At 44.9% G+C, this 11722-nt stretch overlaps 1 protein-coding gene across 1 annotated transcript in view; it reads left to right on the top strand.

Annotated features, from left to right (window-relative positions):
* LOC119415904 (nuclear factor of activated T-cells, cytoplasmic 3-like) overlaps positions 1 to 11403 on the top strand; it is an 18729-nt gene extending 7326 nt beyond the window's left edge. The window contains exons 2-8 of the mRNA XM_037683076.1: positions 1570 to 1732; positions 1828 to 2027; positions 4630 to 4802; positions 4885 to 5025; positions 6876 to 6931; positions 8332 to 8818; positions 11242 to 11403. Of these exons, the coding sequence (XP_037539004.1) occupies positions 1570 to 1732; positions 1828 to 2027; positions 4630 to 4802; positions 4885 to 5025; positions 6876 to 6931; positions 8332 to 8818; positions 11242 to 11363 (1342 nt within the window). The 3' untranslated portion in view covers positions 11364 to 11403. The remainder of the gene's footprint in view (positions 1 to 1569; positions 1733 to 1827; positions 2028 to 4629; positions 4803 to 4884; positions 5026 to 6875; positions 6932 to 8331; positions 8819 to 11241) is intronic.
* Positions 11404 to 11722: the final 319 nt, after the last annotated feature.

Below are 11722 nucleotides of genomic sequence, written 5' to 3'. Positions count from 1 at the left end.
AACTGTCGGTCCAGGTGGAACCCCAGAAATGGAACTGTCGGTCCAGGCCGGGCCGCACAACTCATAAGAGCCACAAGTTGGACTCCGTCGTCTCGGCTTCCTTCTTATAAGTCAAATTTTCTTCAGTGAAACATTAAAAAAAATGTGCTTAATGAAGGAGGCATAACACTCGTTCTAAGAAAATATTTCTCAAGGAAAACAATCTTGTAAAAAATGCACCTTTCTTTACTTTTGGACAGTTTAGTTTAAAAGCACGCAGTTCTAGCCAAGCAACTTTTCTGACCCCACTGACAGATTTATTTCCTCACAACAAGAACGTTTGCTCACATTTAGGAACATTTGGCTTAGTTCAAGTAGGGGTGCACCGATTTAATCGGCCCCCGTTTCCTTCATTTTTGGAGATCGTCCGATACACAAGAAACCGATTTTACAGATTTTTATTTTTTTGTAGTTTGAACAACTGTCTGAACTTCATTTATATTCAGAGCCCTACTTCCTGGCCAGTTCAAACAAGTCTGTATTGTTTGTAGGATGTTGTTCAAAGGTATGTTGTCAATAAAATATAAAACTGAAGGTGCATTGTGACCTTATAGCACCTGTCGGTGAAAAGCAGAACCAGTGTCTGCAGGTCAGGCTTGCTGGAAACCAGTGATCGGACAGAAACCGAGTCGTGCACCTCTCATTTCAAGTAGTGCTGTTTTAGCAGCGTGAGCTCAGTTGGATTCTCAAAGATCTTAGTTGGTCTTTCAGAGATCACACTTGGTTTCTAATAGATCTCTGTGGATACGTGGTGATCTCTCTGGTTTCTCAGAAACCTCAGCTGGTCTGTTAGAGATCCCAGCTGTAAGTAATCTGACCTGGCCCTCAGAAATCTACTGGTATTTGTTCTGCATCTCAACTGGTGTCTCGGTAATCTCACGTATCTCAACTGGTTTGTCGTAGATATTAGCTGGTCTCACAAATTTCAGCTAGTCACTCGAAGATCTCAGCTGGTCTTTCAAATATCTCGGGTTGTCTCCGAGATCTTAGCAGGTCTCTTAGAGATGTCAGTTAGTCCGTCGGACGTCTCAGCTGGCCCTCCGAGATCGAAACTGGTCTTTTGGAGATCTCAGCTGGTCTGTTATGGGTCTCATCTGACCCTCGGACATTTTAGTTTGTTTCACAGAGAATACTCTTGACTCTCAAAGATCTCATCTTGCCCTCAAAGATCTCAGCTGGTCTTTCAGAAATCTAAATTTGTCTCCAAGTAATTCCAGCGAGACTTTAAAGATCTTAGTTGACCTCTCAGATATTTCAACTGGACCAGTTAATTTCTCAAAGATCTTAATTTGATCTCCACAGCAGCTATTTTTGTTGGGGTTTGGAGACTGCTGAAACATCTAAGCAGCTTTTGGTTAGTCGGTGGTTGCCAGATGGTGTCCATCCTGTGGAAAGACGACCGTTAAAGTCTTCATTTGTAAAGTTTGTAGCATTAACAAGCCTGATGGAGAAAGGGACGAATGAATTCCAGAAGTTGTTGCACACATTGTAGAGATGATGACGACACTGGGCCCGTTTTCTTCACCGCAGCTCCTCGTCACCACCTCCTCTGGACTGGCCTCTGCCTAACCAGTGGAACCAGACTGAGCTCAAAGTGGAGGTCCAGCCCAAGTCCTATCACAGGGCGCACTACGAGACGGAGGGCAGCAGAGGATCCATCAAGGCAGCAACTGGTGGACATCCTGTCGTCAGAGTAAAGTCCAGTTTTCTGTTTTTGAGAAGCACTTTAAACGTTCGTTAGCTCAGTCACTTGTTTTCTGTATTTCATGTTTGTTTTCCTGTCTGCAGCTGAGCGGGTGCAGCGAGCAGCCGCTCAGTCTGCTGCTGTTCATTGGCACTTCAGATGACCAGTACCCTCGTCCTCATTCCTTCTACCAAGTCCACAAAGTGACAGGAAAGACCGTTACCACCATCTGCCAGGAGAAGGTGATGGGCAGCACCAAAGTCCTGGATGTTCCTTTGCTTCCAGAAAACAACATGTCAGTCAGGTATCATCTTCTTCTTTAGCTCTCGCATCCAAAGACACCACGGTGAAGGTGCATGCACCTCAGTACTTTTTACTAGTACTAGATTCAGGAACAACTGAATACAAGAAAAACATACCAACTTCTCTAATCTCCACATTCAGAGTAGACCTCAAGAGTAGGAGACGGTTTTTAAATTCCGTTTGAATGATTAAATTTATTAAGTTTAATACGAGTTGTAATTATAACCGTCAGTTAAAGAACAAAAAGAAAAGACGTATCCGGTCTTTGCCCGGTTCTAAAACCATTTAAATCTTTACTCAAGTGAACAAAAAGAACGACAAATCTTTATTTTTAAACGGAAACTAAAAGTTAAAGTTGAGTAAGAAGCTGGTTCCAGCCCTGACCCGGCAGCTTGCAGAACCGTTGGCAGCATTCTCTCTCGGTAGTTTTCTGTTCGAACCCCAGCAGGTCCAGGAGACGTCATCTGCTCAACCGGCTGGATCAGTGAGGACAGGAGAGCGGCACAGACAGAACCCTACTTTCTATGGTCCGGGTTCTAGTAGGGCTTGAACGACCACATGTTTTTTAAAGTCGACTTCAACACGATAAACGTCGAGTCAACGTCGACTAGTCGATGCTAATAAGTCACGGGAAAACCAAAAACGGCGAAACATGGGGAGCGTCTATTTATGCTCCTACTATTTATCGTTCTGCTAATAAGTCACAGGAAAACCAAAACTATTACTAAGCTGCAAAAGTTAGTTTTATTTTATTTAATCCACTAAATAAAATAAAACGCTGCAGTGATGGATTCTCCACTGGTGGTGGTTCTCCCCCCCCCCCCCCTGTTTTTATTTTGATTGTATTTAGTGGATTAAATAAAATAAAACTAAAAACAGGTGGGCGGTGGTGGAATCCACCTGTTTGACAAGACTTGGCCTGCTCCTCGTCTTCCATCTGCTTAGAAGAATCCGTTTTCTTGTCTCTGGCCCGTTGATGATCACATGACACAATCACTGACTGCGACTGGTCGACATGAAACTCGGGACATGTCCTAGACTAGTCCACCAGTTGACTAGTCTATTCAACCCGTAGCTTCTATGGTCCAGGTGTAGTTCTGTAGCTGCTTGCGACCCCTCGGCTCGTCTTGTCGGTGATTTGCCACTGTGACTTGTTTCCCCGCTCTGTGGGCGGGCTCGTTAATGGGTCAGTGCTCGAGGCTCGCTGTGGTCCCTAATCGCCTCATCATCACACTTCAGTTTCTGTAGCTTATCCTGGCACTGCTCACAAGTCCAGATGTGGCCACGCTGCGCCATCATCTCCGATCTGTAGATGAGCTCGTTATTTGTGGAGCTGTCCGTCAACACGATCAGACAGGAAGTGGAGGTCCAGATGCAGTTTTCAGTTTTGCTGGGCGGGTCGTCCAGTGACGTAGCTCCGCTGGCCAGTCAGTGGCTTGAACAACGTGGTCTCATGAACCGGGCTGAGCGGGGGTGGGTACTGGCCATTAACTGGTGTGGTGCAGAACCGATGAGAGTTGAGACGGTGGCAAAGAGCCATATGGTCCAAGTGTGTGTTTTATGAAAAGAAAAACATGATAATAATAAAAATAACACACAAAAGCATGAGAGTAGAGCAAGTAAAGGCAGCAGCAGAATGAGGAAATGCGGTGAGTTTGTCCACCTGCAGTCTTAAGACTATAGCAGCATAAGTAAAGGATGACTAAGGAAACCCAGGTCATCCCCATCTGTAGGTTTCATCAAAAAGGAAAGTCTTCAGCCCAGTCTTAAAACTGGACAATGTGTCAGAGGAGCCTGAGAACTGAAAGATCTGCCTCCCGTTCTGCTGCTGGAAACTCTAGGAACCACAAGTAAACCTGCAGTCTGAGCGACGTGCTCTGTGAGGAAAATATGGAACAAGATCTGTAATATAAGATGGAGCTAGGTTGTTGAGCGCTTTATAGGTTAGAAGTAAGATTTTGAATTAAATTCTGGACTTGCCAGGGAGCCACTGGAGACCAGATGGTTCTAATCTTAGTGATATTACGCAGGTGGAAGAAAATGTTTTTACCCAGTTACACACGATGCAACATTAATTTTAGTGACCTCCGACGTGAATAACAATCTTACCGTATTTATTTAGCCGTAGCAGTTTCAGGTAGCGTTCGATGTCGCCCGCTCCGGCCCCTGGAATGCGTTTGACTGTGGTCTGACTGGTAAGTGCCACGTTTCAGACTATGGAGCTTCCAGTAACCAGCGGGGGTCTGACCGAGCCAGGAAAGTCGATTTGAAACGTGATCGGGTCGAGAACTGGGGGCTTAGCCTTAGCACTACGCTTGCACCAGACCGTCGGCCCGAGGCCCCGGCTGCTCCCGGTCTGTTGGAGGACCGCTAACGGGAGCTAACCTCGGTGGCTCCGCTGCCTACAGGGCTACTGGTTTTTCAACAGCGTCAAAATGTAATGCGACTAAACTGCACGATGATCAGTTAATCAATAATTAGTTACTAACACACATTGGTGCAAGCTTCATTCTCTTTCCTTGGTTGTAGCCAGTGGACTCACTTGAAGGTAATGGATGATAAATTGATGGAAAACACGTTCCTTTGCATTGATTTCATTAAAGCATCAACTGCGCCGGCATCCTGAAGCTGCGCAACGCCGACATCGAGCTGAAGAAAGGAGAGACGGACATCGGGCGTAAGAACACCAGAGTGCGCGTTGTGTTCAGAGCGGCCGTTCCTCAGCAGGACGGTCGGACGCTGTGGCTGCAGACCGCGTCTGTTCCCATCGAGTGCTGTGAGTAGTTCCACCTTCACCTTCTTCGTGTCACTCATGAAACAACGAGTGACCTGCGGTTGTTGTTGTTGTTGTTTTGCAGCCCAGCGGTCGGGCCTGGAGCTTCCACACGTGGAGAGCTTTTGCCCGACCAGCTGCTCCATGGAGGGTGAAGTGGAGCTGCTCATCTCTGGCTCCAACATGGCTGCTCACTCCAGAGTTGTTTTCGTGGAGAAGGGTTCCGGTATGATTCGTTTCTGTTCAGAAACCTGGAACAGAAAGGAAGAACGTTTGTGTTTGGGTCATTGTTTCTTTGTTCTAACAGTAATCCTACATTATTGTAAAGCATGTTTCTTTCCCCTAAATGGTGCACGTCTGGGGCGGCACGGTGGCTCAGTGGGTAGAGCTGTTGCCTCTCAGAAAGAAGGTTGCCGGTTTAAATCCTGGCTCGGGACCTTTCTGTGTGGAGTTTTCACGTTCTGTCCGTGCTGCGTGAGTTTCCTCCCACACTTGGAAACATTGACGTTAGTCTGCCTTCAGGTCCGGACCGCTCCTGCAAAGAGATCTGTGACCTCACGGGGTTCCCCTCGTTAAGTCAACGGTTGATAAACGGTTTAATTGTTGTTTTTGTCTCTGCCTTCATCTTTTTTATTGTTGTCCTGCGGCATTTAGGTTACGGCCTGTCCTTTTTAAATAACTTCACTTGACTTTTAACCTTCACATAAAATGTCACCAGGTTCACTTTACCCTTTTAAATCACTCAAATTTAACATGTTGTCCCAAAATGATGCATATTTATCATATTCTACTCTGGTTTATTTTATTTCTTTATTATCTGAATGTCCAAAAACATCTTGAGTTGATTTGAAATGCTGCTGTCAGAGTTCTGATGAGAATAATGTTAAAGATCTTATCGTTCCATATTTTACTAACAGAGCACTTCGCTGTCAGACTGCAGGTTTACTTGTGGTTCCTAGAGTTTCTAAAAGTAAAAAGGGAGGCGGAGCTTTCAGTTCTCAGACTCCTCTCTTGTTGAACCAGCTCTGACCGTGAGGCTGACACGTGGTCCAGTTTGAAGACTGGGATCAAGTCCATCACAGTTCACTCAGGTCCTCTGGACCGTTTCTTTGTGTTCAAACGTTTCTTCTTTCATCCAAAGGACTTCATCAGTGCGAGGAGCCACAACAACCTCAGCCCCATAAGCAGCACACTCCCACAGTGGGCCAACCAGTTTGATGTTTTGAACCACTTTGGTCACGGCTGCCTCAGGTGAGTCGACTCCAGAAACCATCTTATCACCATCAAACTGGTTGGCCCACTATATGAGTGTGCCGCTTCGGGAACGGAGTTTGTTGCACCTCCTCTGACTGATGAAGTCCTTTGGATGAAGGACGAAACGTTTCAACACAAAGAAACCATCCAGAGGACCTGACTTTTAACTGGACTGTTGAGCATGAACTTTGATGATTAGGCTCAAGTCTTTCCTTTTTGATAAATCCTATAGTTAGGCTTGGGTTTCCTGAGCTGTCCCTTAGTTCTGCTGCTATAGGCTTAGACTGCTGGAGGACAAACTGACCACATTTCCTCACTCTGCTGCCGTCTTTACTTGCTCCACTCTCGTTTGCATTAGTCATTGTTGTTGTTGTCATCAACATGTTTGTTGTTCTGCCTTTAGAAAATTCACCGGGTCCAGTTCTTCTGGATTCTCTCTTTTTACCGTCCTCTCATACCCAACCGGTCGAGACAGGTGTCCACTCGTCCCTAGTCTAGTGCTGGTTCTGCTGGAGGTTTCTTCCTGTTGAAAGGGAGTCATTCCTTTCCACTGTCTCCAATGTGCTGCTCAGGATGGGACACGGTGATGAACTGAAGGTTGACTGGGATCTGCCGGCTCCTTTAGATAAACTTTACCAAGTGGCGTTTTTGTGAATGATTTTGTACATTGACCTGCGATGGTTGTCAACTGGCTCTATACAAATAAACTGAAAGAAATAATCAGCCAAACTCAAATGTTCTTACATTTTGCTCTAATTTTTTTTTTTTAATTGACGTCCGAGGTTTGATCCAGTGATGTTTACGAGTGTTCTGTCCCCTCAGATGGAAGATCGCTGTGGGAAACGGACGCCAGAGTTCTGTCAGAAAAAAGCAATGATGTAAGAAACATGACCAGTGCTTCATTTGTGATGTAAGAAACATGACCAGTGCTTCATTTGTGATGTAAGAAACATGACCAGTGCTTCATTTGTGAACCAATCGGTGCTGGAGGTCAGGTCCCGGGGCTCCTCCCCCAGAAAATGTTGAAAAAAGTAGATGCGATTTCCTGCATTTTGGCGTATTTTAACGGGTTATTAAACAGATACATTTACCTACATTTGTAAACACTCCGCTTCAGTCAAGCCCCCCCCACTTGACGGTTCTGAGCCGACTCCGTCTGTTCGTGGCTCCTGCCCGTGTACGACTGCCTGGTTAGCTCGGCTCTCACCCCCACCGCTGTTTTAGGGGCGGAGGTAGAGGCAGATCGTACGTGCTATTAAGAAGCTCGTAAGTGGCTGTTGTGTTTAAAATGAGTGTTTATGTAATTATTTTCAGTTTACATTTCCAGTATAAGTTTTATTAATTCAAGGCAGTCAAATTCGTTCATAACTTTATTATTAGTAAGCCCGAGAGTTACCGGATCCAAGCAAACGGTTACCGGAACGTACCCTGTCAAAATAAGAGTTCCCGGTTCCTGTTCTGGCAAGATCCGGCTCAAATTAAGTCCTGGACAAGACCAAAAACTAAATAAATGCATTAAGTTTGTTAGCAGGAACAATTAATTCTAAAACCTGCAAAATATACATAACAGAGAATTTGAAATTGTGGCACATATACAAAGTATATCAATGTATTATAATGTATTATAATGTATATCAATGTATTATAATGTATTATAATGTATTATAATGTATAATACAATATTGAAAAACTACCTGTCACATACCACTGAGGAAAAAAGAATTGGGACATAATCAAGGATTTAGAATAGAAACAGAATAGAAACAGAATAGAAACAGCCTTTATTGTCCCACAGATGGGAAATTCAAGTGTAACAGCAGCAACAGATGAAAAGATTCACACAAAAGTTCCTAAATGTAAAATATATATAGATAAATAAGATAAACAATAACAATAATAATGTTCAATATGTGTTGAACATTGAGAATGGCAGACTATTTACAATACAGTAGTATAGGCAGAGTGGGTGATTATTAATAATAATAATAATAATAAACATGGCTCTAAAATGATTAAAATCCAACCTCAGGTGAACAAAAACACTCCAAGAATTCCAACAGTTCATTAGGATCAATGACGTCACACAACGGTTCCTGACGTTTCTCCAACCATCAGAATGGAGAGGTAATGGGAACCAGGGAATGGTCCTGGGGTTAATGGTTGATCTCAGCGTCGTCGTTTTGTAACAGACGAACCAAAATGTGAGTGACGGCTGTGGCGTGAATATCGAAGCTTTCTGAAATCTCACACTCGTTCCTGTATCTTCACGTTTGTTCAGTCCAGGGTCGCAGTGGTGGTCCCCCCTTACACAAAGAAAGCAGCGTCCCCCGTCCACGTCCAGTTCTACGTCTCCAATGGGAAGAGAAGAAGAAGCCCAGCGCAGAGCTTCACCTTCCTGCCTGGACCTCACTACGCTGCAGGAGTCGAGCAGGAGCACTGGGGGGCAGACCACCTCCTTTACCAGCCCCTCTCCCAGGACGGGACGCTCGGGGCTTCCTATGATCCCTGTGCTCGTCTTCCTCACCCTGCTTCCTCCTCCCTTCCACTGCAGGCCCATGCTCAGGACTCCGGTTCCCCCGTTCAGATCCTCAGTGCTCCTTGTTCCATGTCCTTTGGTGGACAGCTCAGGGAGCCATCTTTAGGTTCCAGTACTCCCTTCACAGCTCCGGCTTCAGCCCCAGGAGAGCTGCTGAGGATCAAACAGGAGCCAGAGGAGCAGCCTCACCTGGGATCCCTGGGCCTTCAAGAGATCACGCTGGATGATGGTAGGAAGCTGCAGTTCTTCTAAAACCATCAAATTATTTTCATCTTTCATGCAGGATCTTGAAATGGAACAAAATGTCGGTCCAGTTTTGGACCAGAAGTTTCAGGTGTTTGGTTTTTGGCTGAAAATGCATCCGCTCATTTTCTTTACGCACGTTTTCCTTTCCGGGTCGCGGGGGAACTGGTTATCTTCAGCGGTTCTGGACTGGTCTCCAGTCCATCAGAGACCAGCCAGACTAACTCTCACTCACGCTCATAGGGACCGTTGAGGGATGAATAAACCGAACGTGCGTACTTCTGGTTTATGTGTAACTTCACACAACCACCGAGGCACCAGAGGGGCCGAGGTTAGGGGCCTTGCTCAAGGGCCCAGAGTGGAGATGACGAGGGTGGAGGCTGAGGTGCTTCACCTTTTCCGCCCACATTTTGATGCACCGGTCAGGAATCATTCGAATTGGCAACCTCCCAGGCTTCTCCAACCGCTGCGCCACCACGCACCGTCACTCGTCTTTGCACATGCGCCAAGTAGGTTTTCCCGCCACACGGGAGCATCGCTGACTTCCACTTCATGAAATGCCTCGTTCTCTTGCACCTAGACGTGATGTTCAAATGTACGAGGAGAATCGCACACGTAGGGCACGCTTGCATCATGTGCCTCAGTTCCACGTGCGTCAGGATGCTGCGCTGGAACCCTTTGGTGAACCTGAATGTTTTGAGCGTGCACACGTTTTGTCTTCATGCAGCTGTCGGTGCGAAAGCTGCTCACGCTTCACACACGAGGTCCAGGTGAGCTGCACTTTGGTCCCATGAGCATTTGGTTGTTGTCTTGAGATGACTTCAGTTTGGAATGAAACTGTGTAAATAAACCGAGTTAAAAGAGTTGTTAAATTTAGAGCACAAGTTTCACTAACGTAACATTTAGCACCTGTACGATGGTTTCCTTAATCGTGACACTTCTGTAGAAAATAAAATTATTTTAGATTAACTTCAATTCGGTTACGTGCACTGCTTCTCCAGTCTTCACAGTAATTCCCTTCTGTGCTTGTACAATATAATAATAATAATTATAAACTTATATCTTAACTGGAGTTACTGGGAGAGATCATATCTCTCCAGTTTTAGCTTCTCTCCATTGGCTCCCTGTCAAATCCAGAACTGAATTCAAAATCTTACCTCTAACCTACAAAGCCCTCAACAACCTAGCTCCATCTTATATTACAGATCTTATTGTTCCATATTTTCCTAACAGAGCACTTCACTCTCAGACTGCAGGTTTACTTGTGGTTCCTAGAGTTTCTAAAAGCAGAATGGGAGGAAGATCTTTCAGTTCTCAGGCTCCTCTCTTGTGGAACCAACTTCCAGTTTCTGTCCGTGAGGCTGACACATTGTCCAGTTTGAAGACTTTCCTTTTTGATGAATCCTATAGTTAGGGTCAGCTTGTTTTGCTGCTATAGACTTAGACTACTAGAGGACAAATTGACCTTATGTCCTTAAAATGATTTGTTAAAACTGAATAGTTTTCATTTGATACTATTTCTATCTTAACATGTGATTCTTGACCTGCCATTGTGTATCTATTCCTACCAAACCCAGCTGGTCGAAGCAGATGGTCCTCTTGTCCTGATCCTGGTTCTGCTAAAGGTTTCTTCCTCATGAGGGAGTTTTTCTTTCCACTGTCGCCTTCATGCTTGTTCAAGATCAGAGTTCAGTGATGGAGTTAAACTCAAAGCTGCTCCTCAGATAAATAATGTTCAATTATTATTTTATAGATGAATGTTTCTGTTCAGTCCCTGAGACGACTCCTGTTGTGACTCGGAGCTTTAGGAACAAACTGAACTGAATAAAGTTAAATGTAATAATAGACGATAGAAGAATCCTAACCCAGTCACACCTGGATAAATCCTGAACCTTTTACACGAACCCTCTTCACTTTTATTTGAAGCCCACTGAAAACGTTGTAGATTGTAATTTTTAAAACGTTTGAAACTCGCAGAACTTTGGAGGACACAAGAACTTGCTGCCCCCTCATGGTTGTACACAGAACTACAATAAAATATATATTGGGACAGCTGTTGGTATTGCTCAGTAACTGGAACAGAGTGGTGGCGTCACCGAGTTCATGGCGTGGACCAGCAGCTCTGTCCGTCAAACACAACTTGAAATAAGTGAAGTACCGACTTCCGTTTGTGTCTGGATGCTTTAGACATTAGAAAGGTTCATTTTAAAAATTGGGTTGCCATGTCAAAATCCAAGATGGCTGCCATCATAAATGTATATTTGTAAACCTGTAAGCTGGATAACTTTAAAAACAAGTTATGTACTGACTCCATATCGCTGTGTGGCTGCATCTACTGTGTGTGTGTATCTGAGCTGCGTGAAGGATGATCTGAAATGATTTGGTCTTTTTGTCCGTGTCTTGTCGCAGTGAACGAGATCATCGACAGAGACATCGGAGGTCTGAGCAGCTCAGCAGGACCGGACCAGTTCCACCAGTACAACTGGGACCACGAGTCCAGCGCCCAGTCCTTCTGCAGAGACTTTGAGTAGTTTCCAAACTGACCTTTAAGTGCCTGAAAACCTTGAACATGCCACGGCTCATCACTGCAGGGTGCCACGTTGTCTCAGGGTTCTCCCACCAGAACCAGTCTGGACCTCACAGACTAACCAGAACTCTTCACTTCTCATATTAGAAACATCCAACTCTACTTGGACTTTAAAAAAAAAACAATCAGTTGAAGTTGCACAGAAATAACGTTTGATCGTTTTGATTGAAAATAATTTGTTTTGGATGCATCAAGTCGTTCTGGTCCAGTGAGGTGACGCCTGCATGTTTTAGGTTGCATCAAAATCCTGAACGCGTGTGAAATGTAAATATTGGACAAATTATTTGGTGTTTGTGTTCAGAA

This window comes from Nematolebias whitei, chromosome 10, assembly GCF_014905685.2.
Source record: "Nematolebias whitei isolate Nwh7 chromosome 10, NemWhi1, whole genome shotgun sequence".
Taxonomy (NCBI): Eukaryota; Metazoa; Chordata; class Actinopteri; order Cyprinodontiformes; family Rivulidae; genus Nematolebias; species Nematolebias whitei.
Note: the sequence above shows the minus strand (reverse complement) of the source record. Positions and strands in the feature narration are given on the sequence as shown.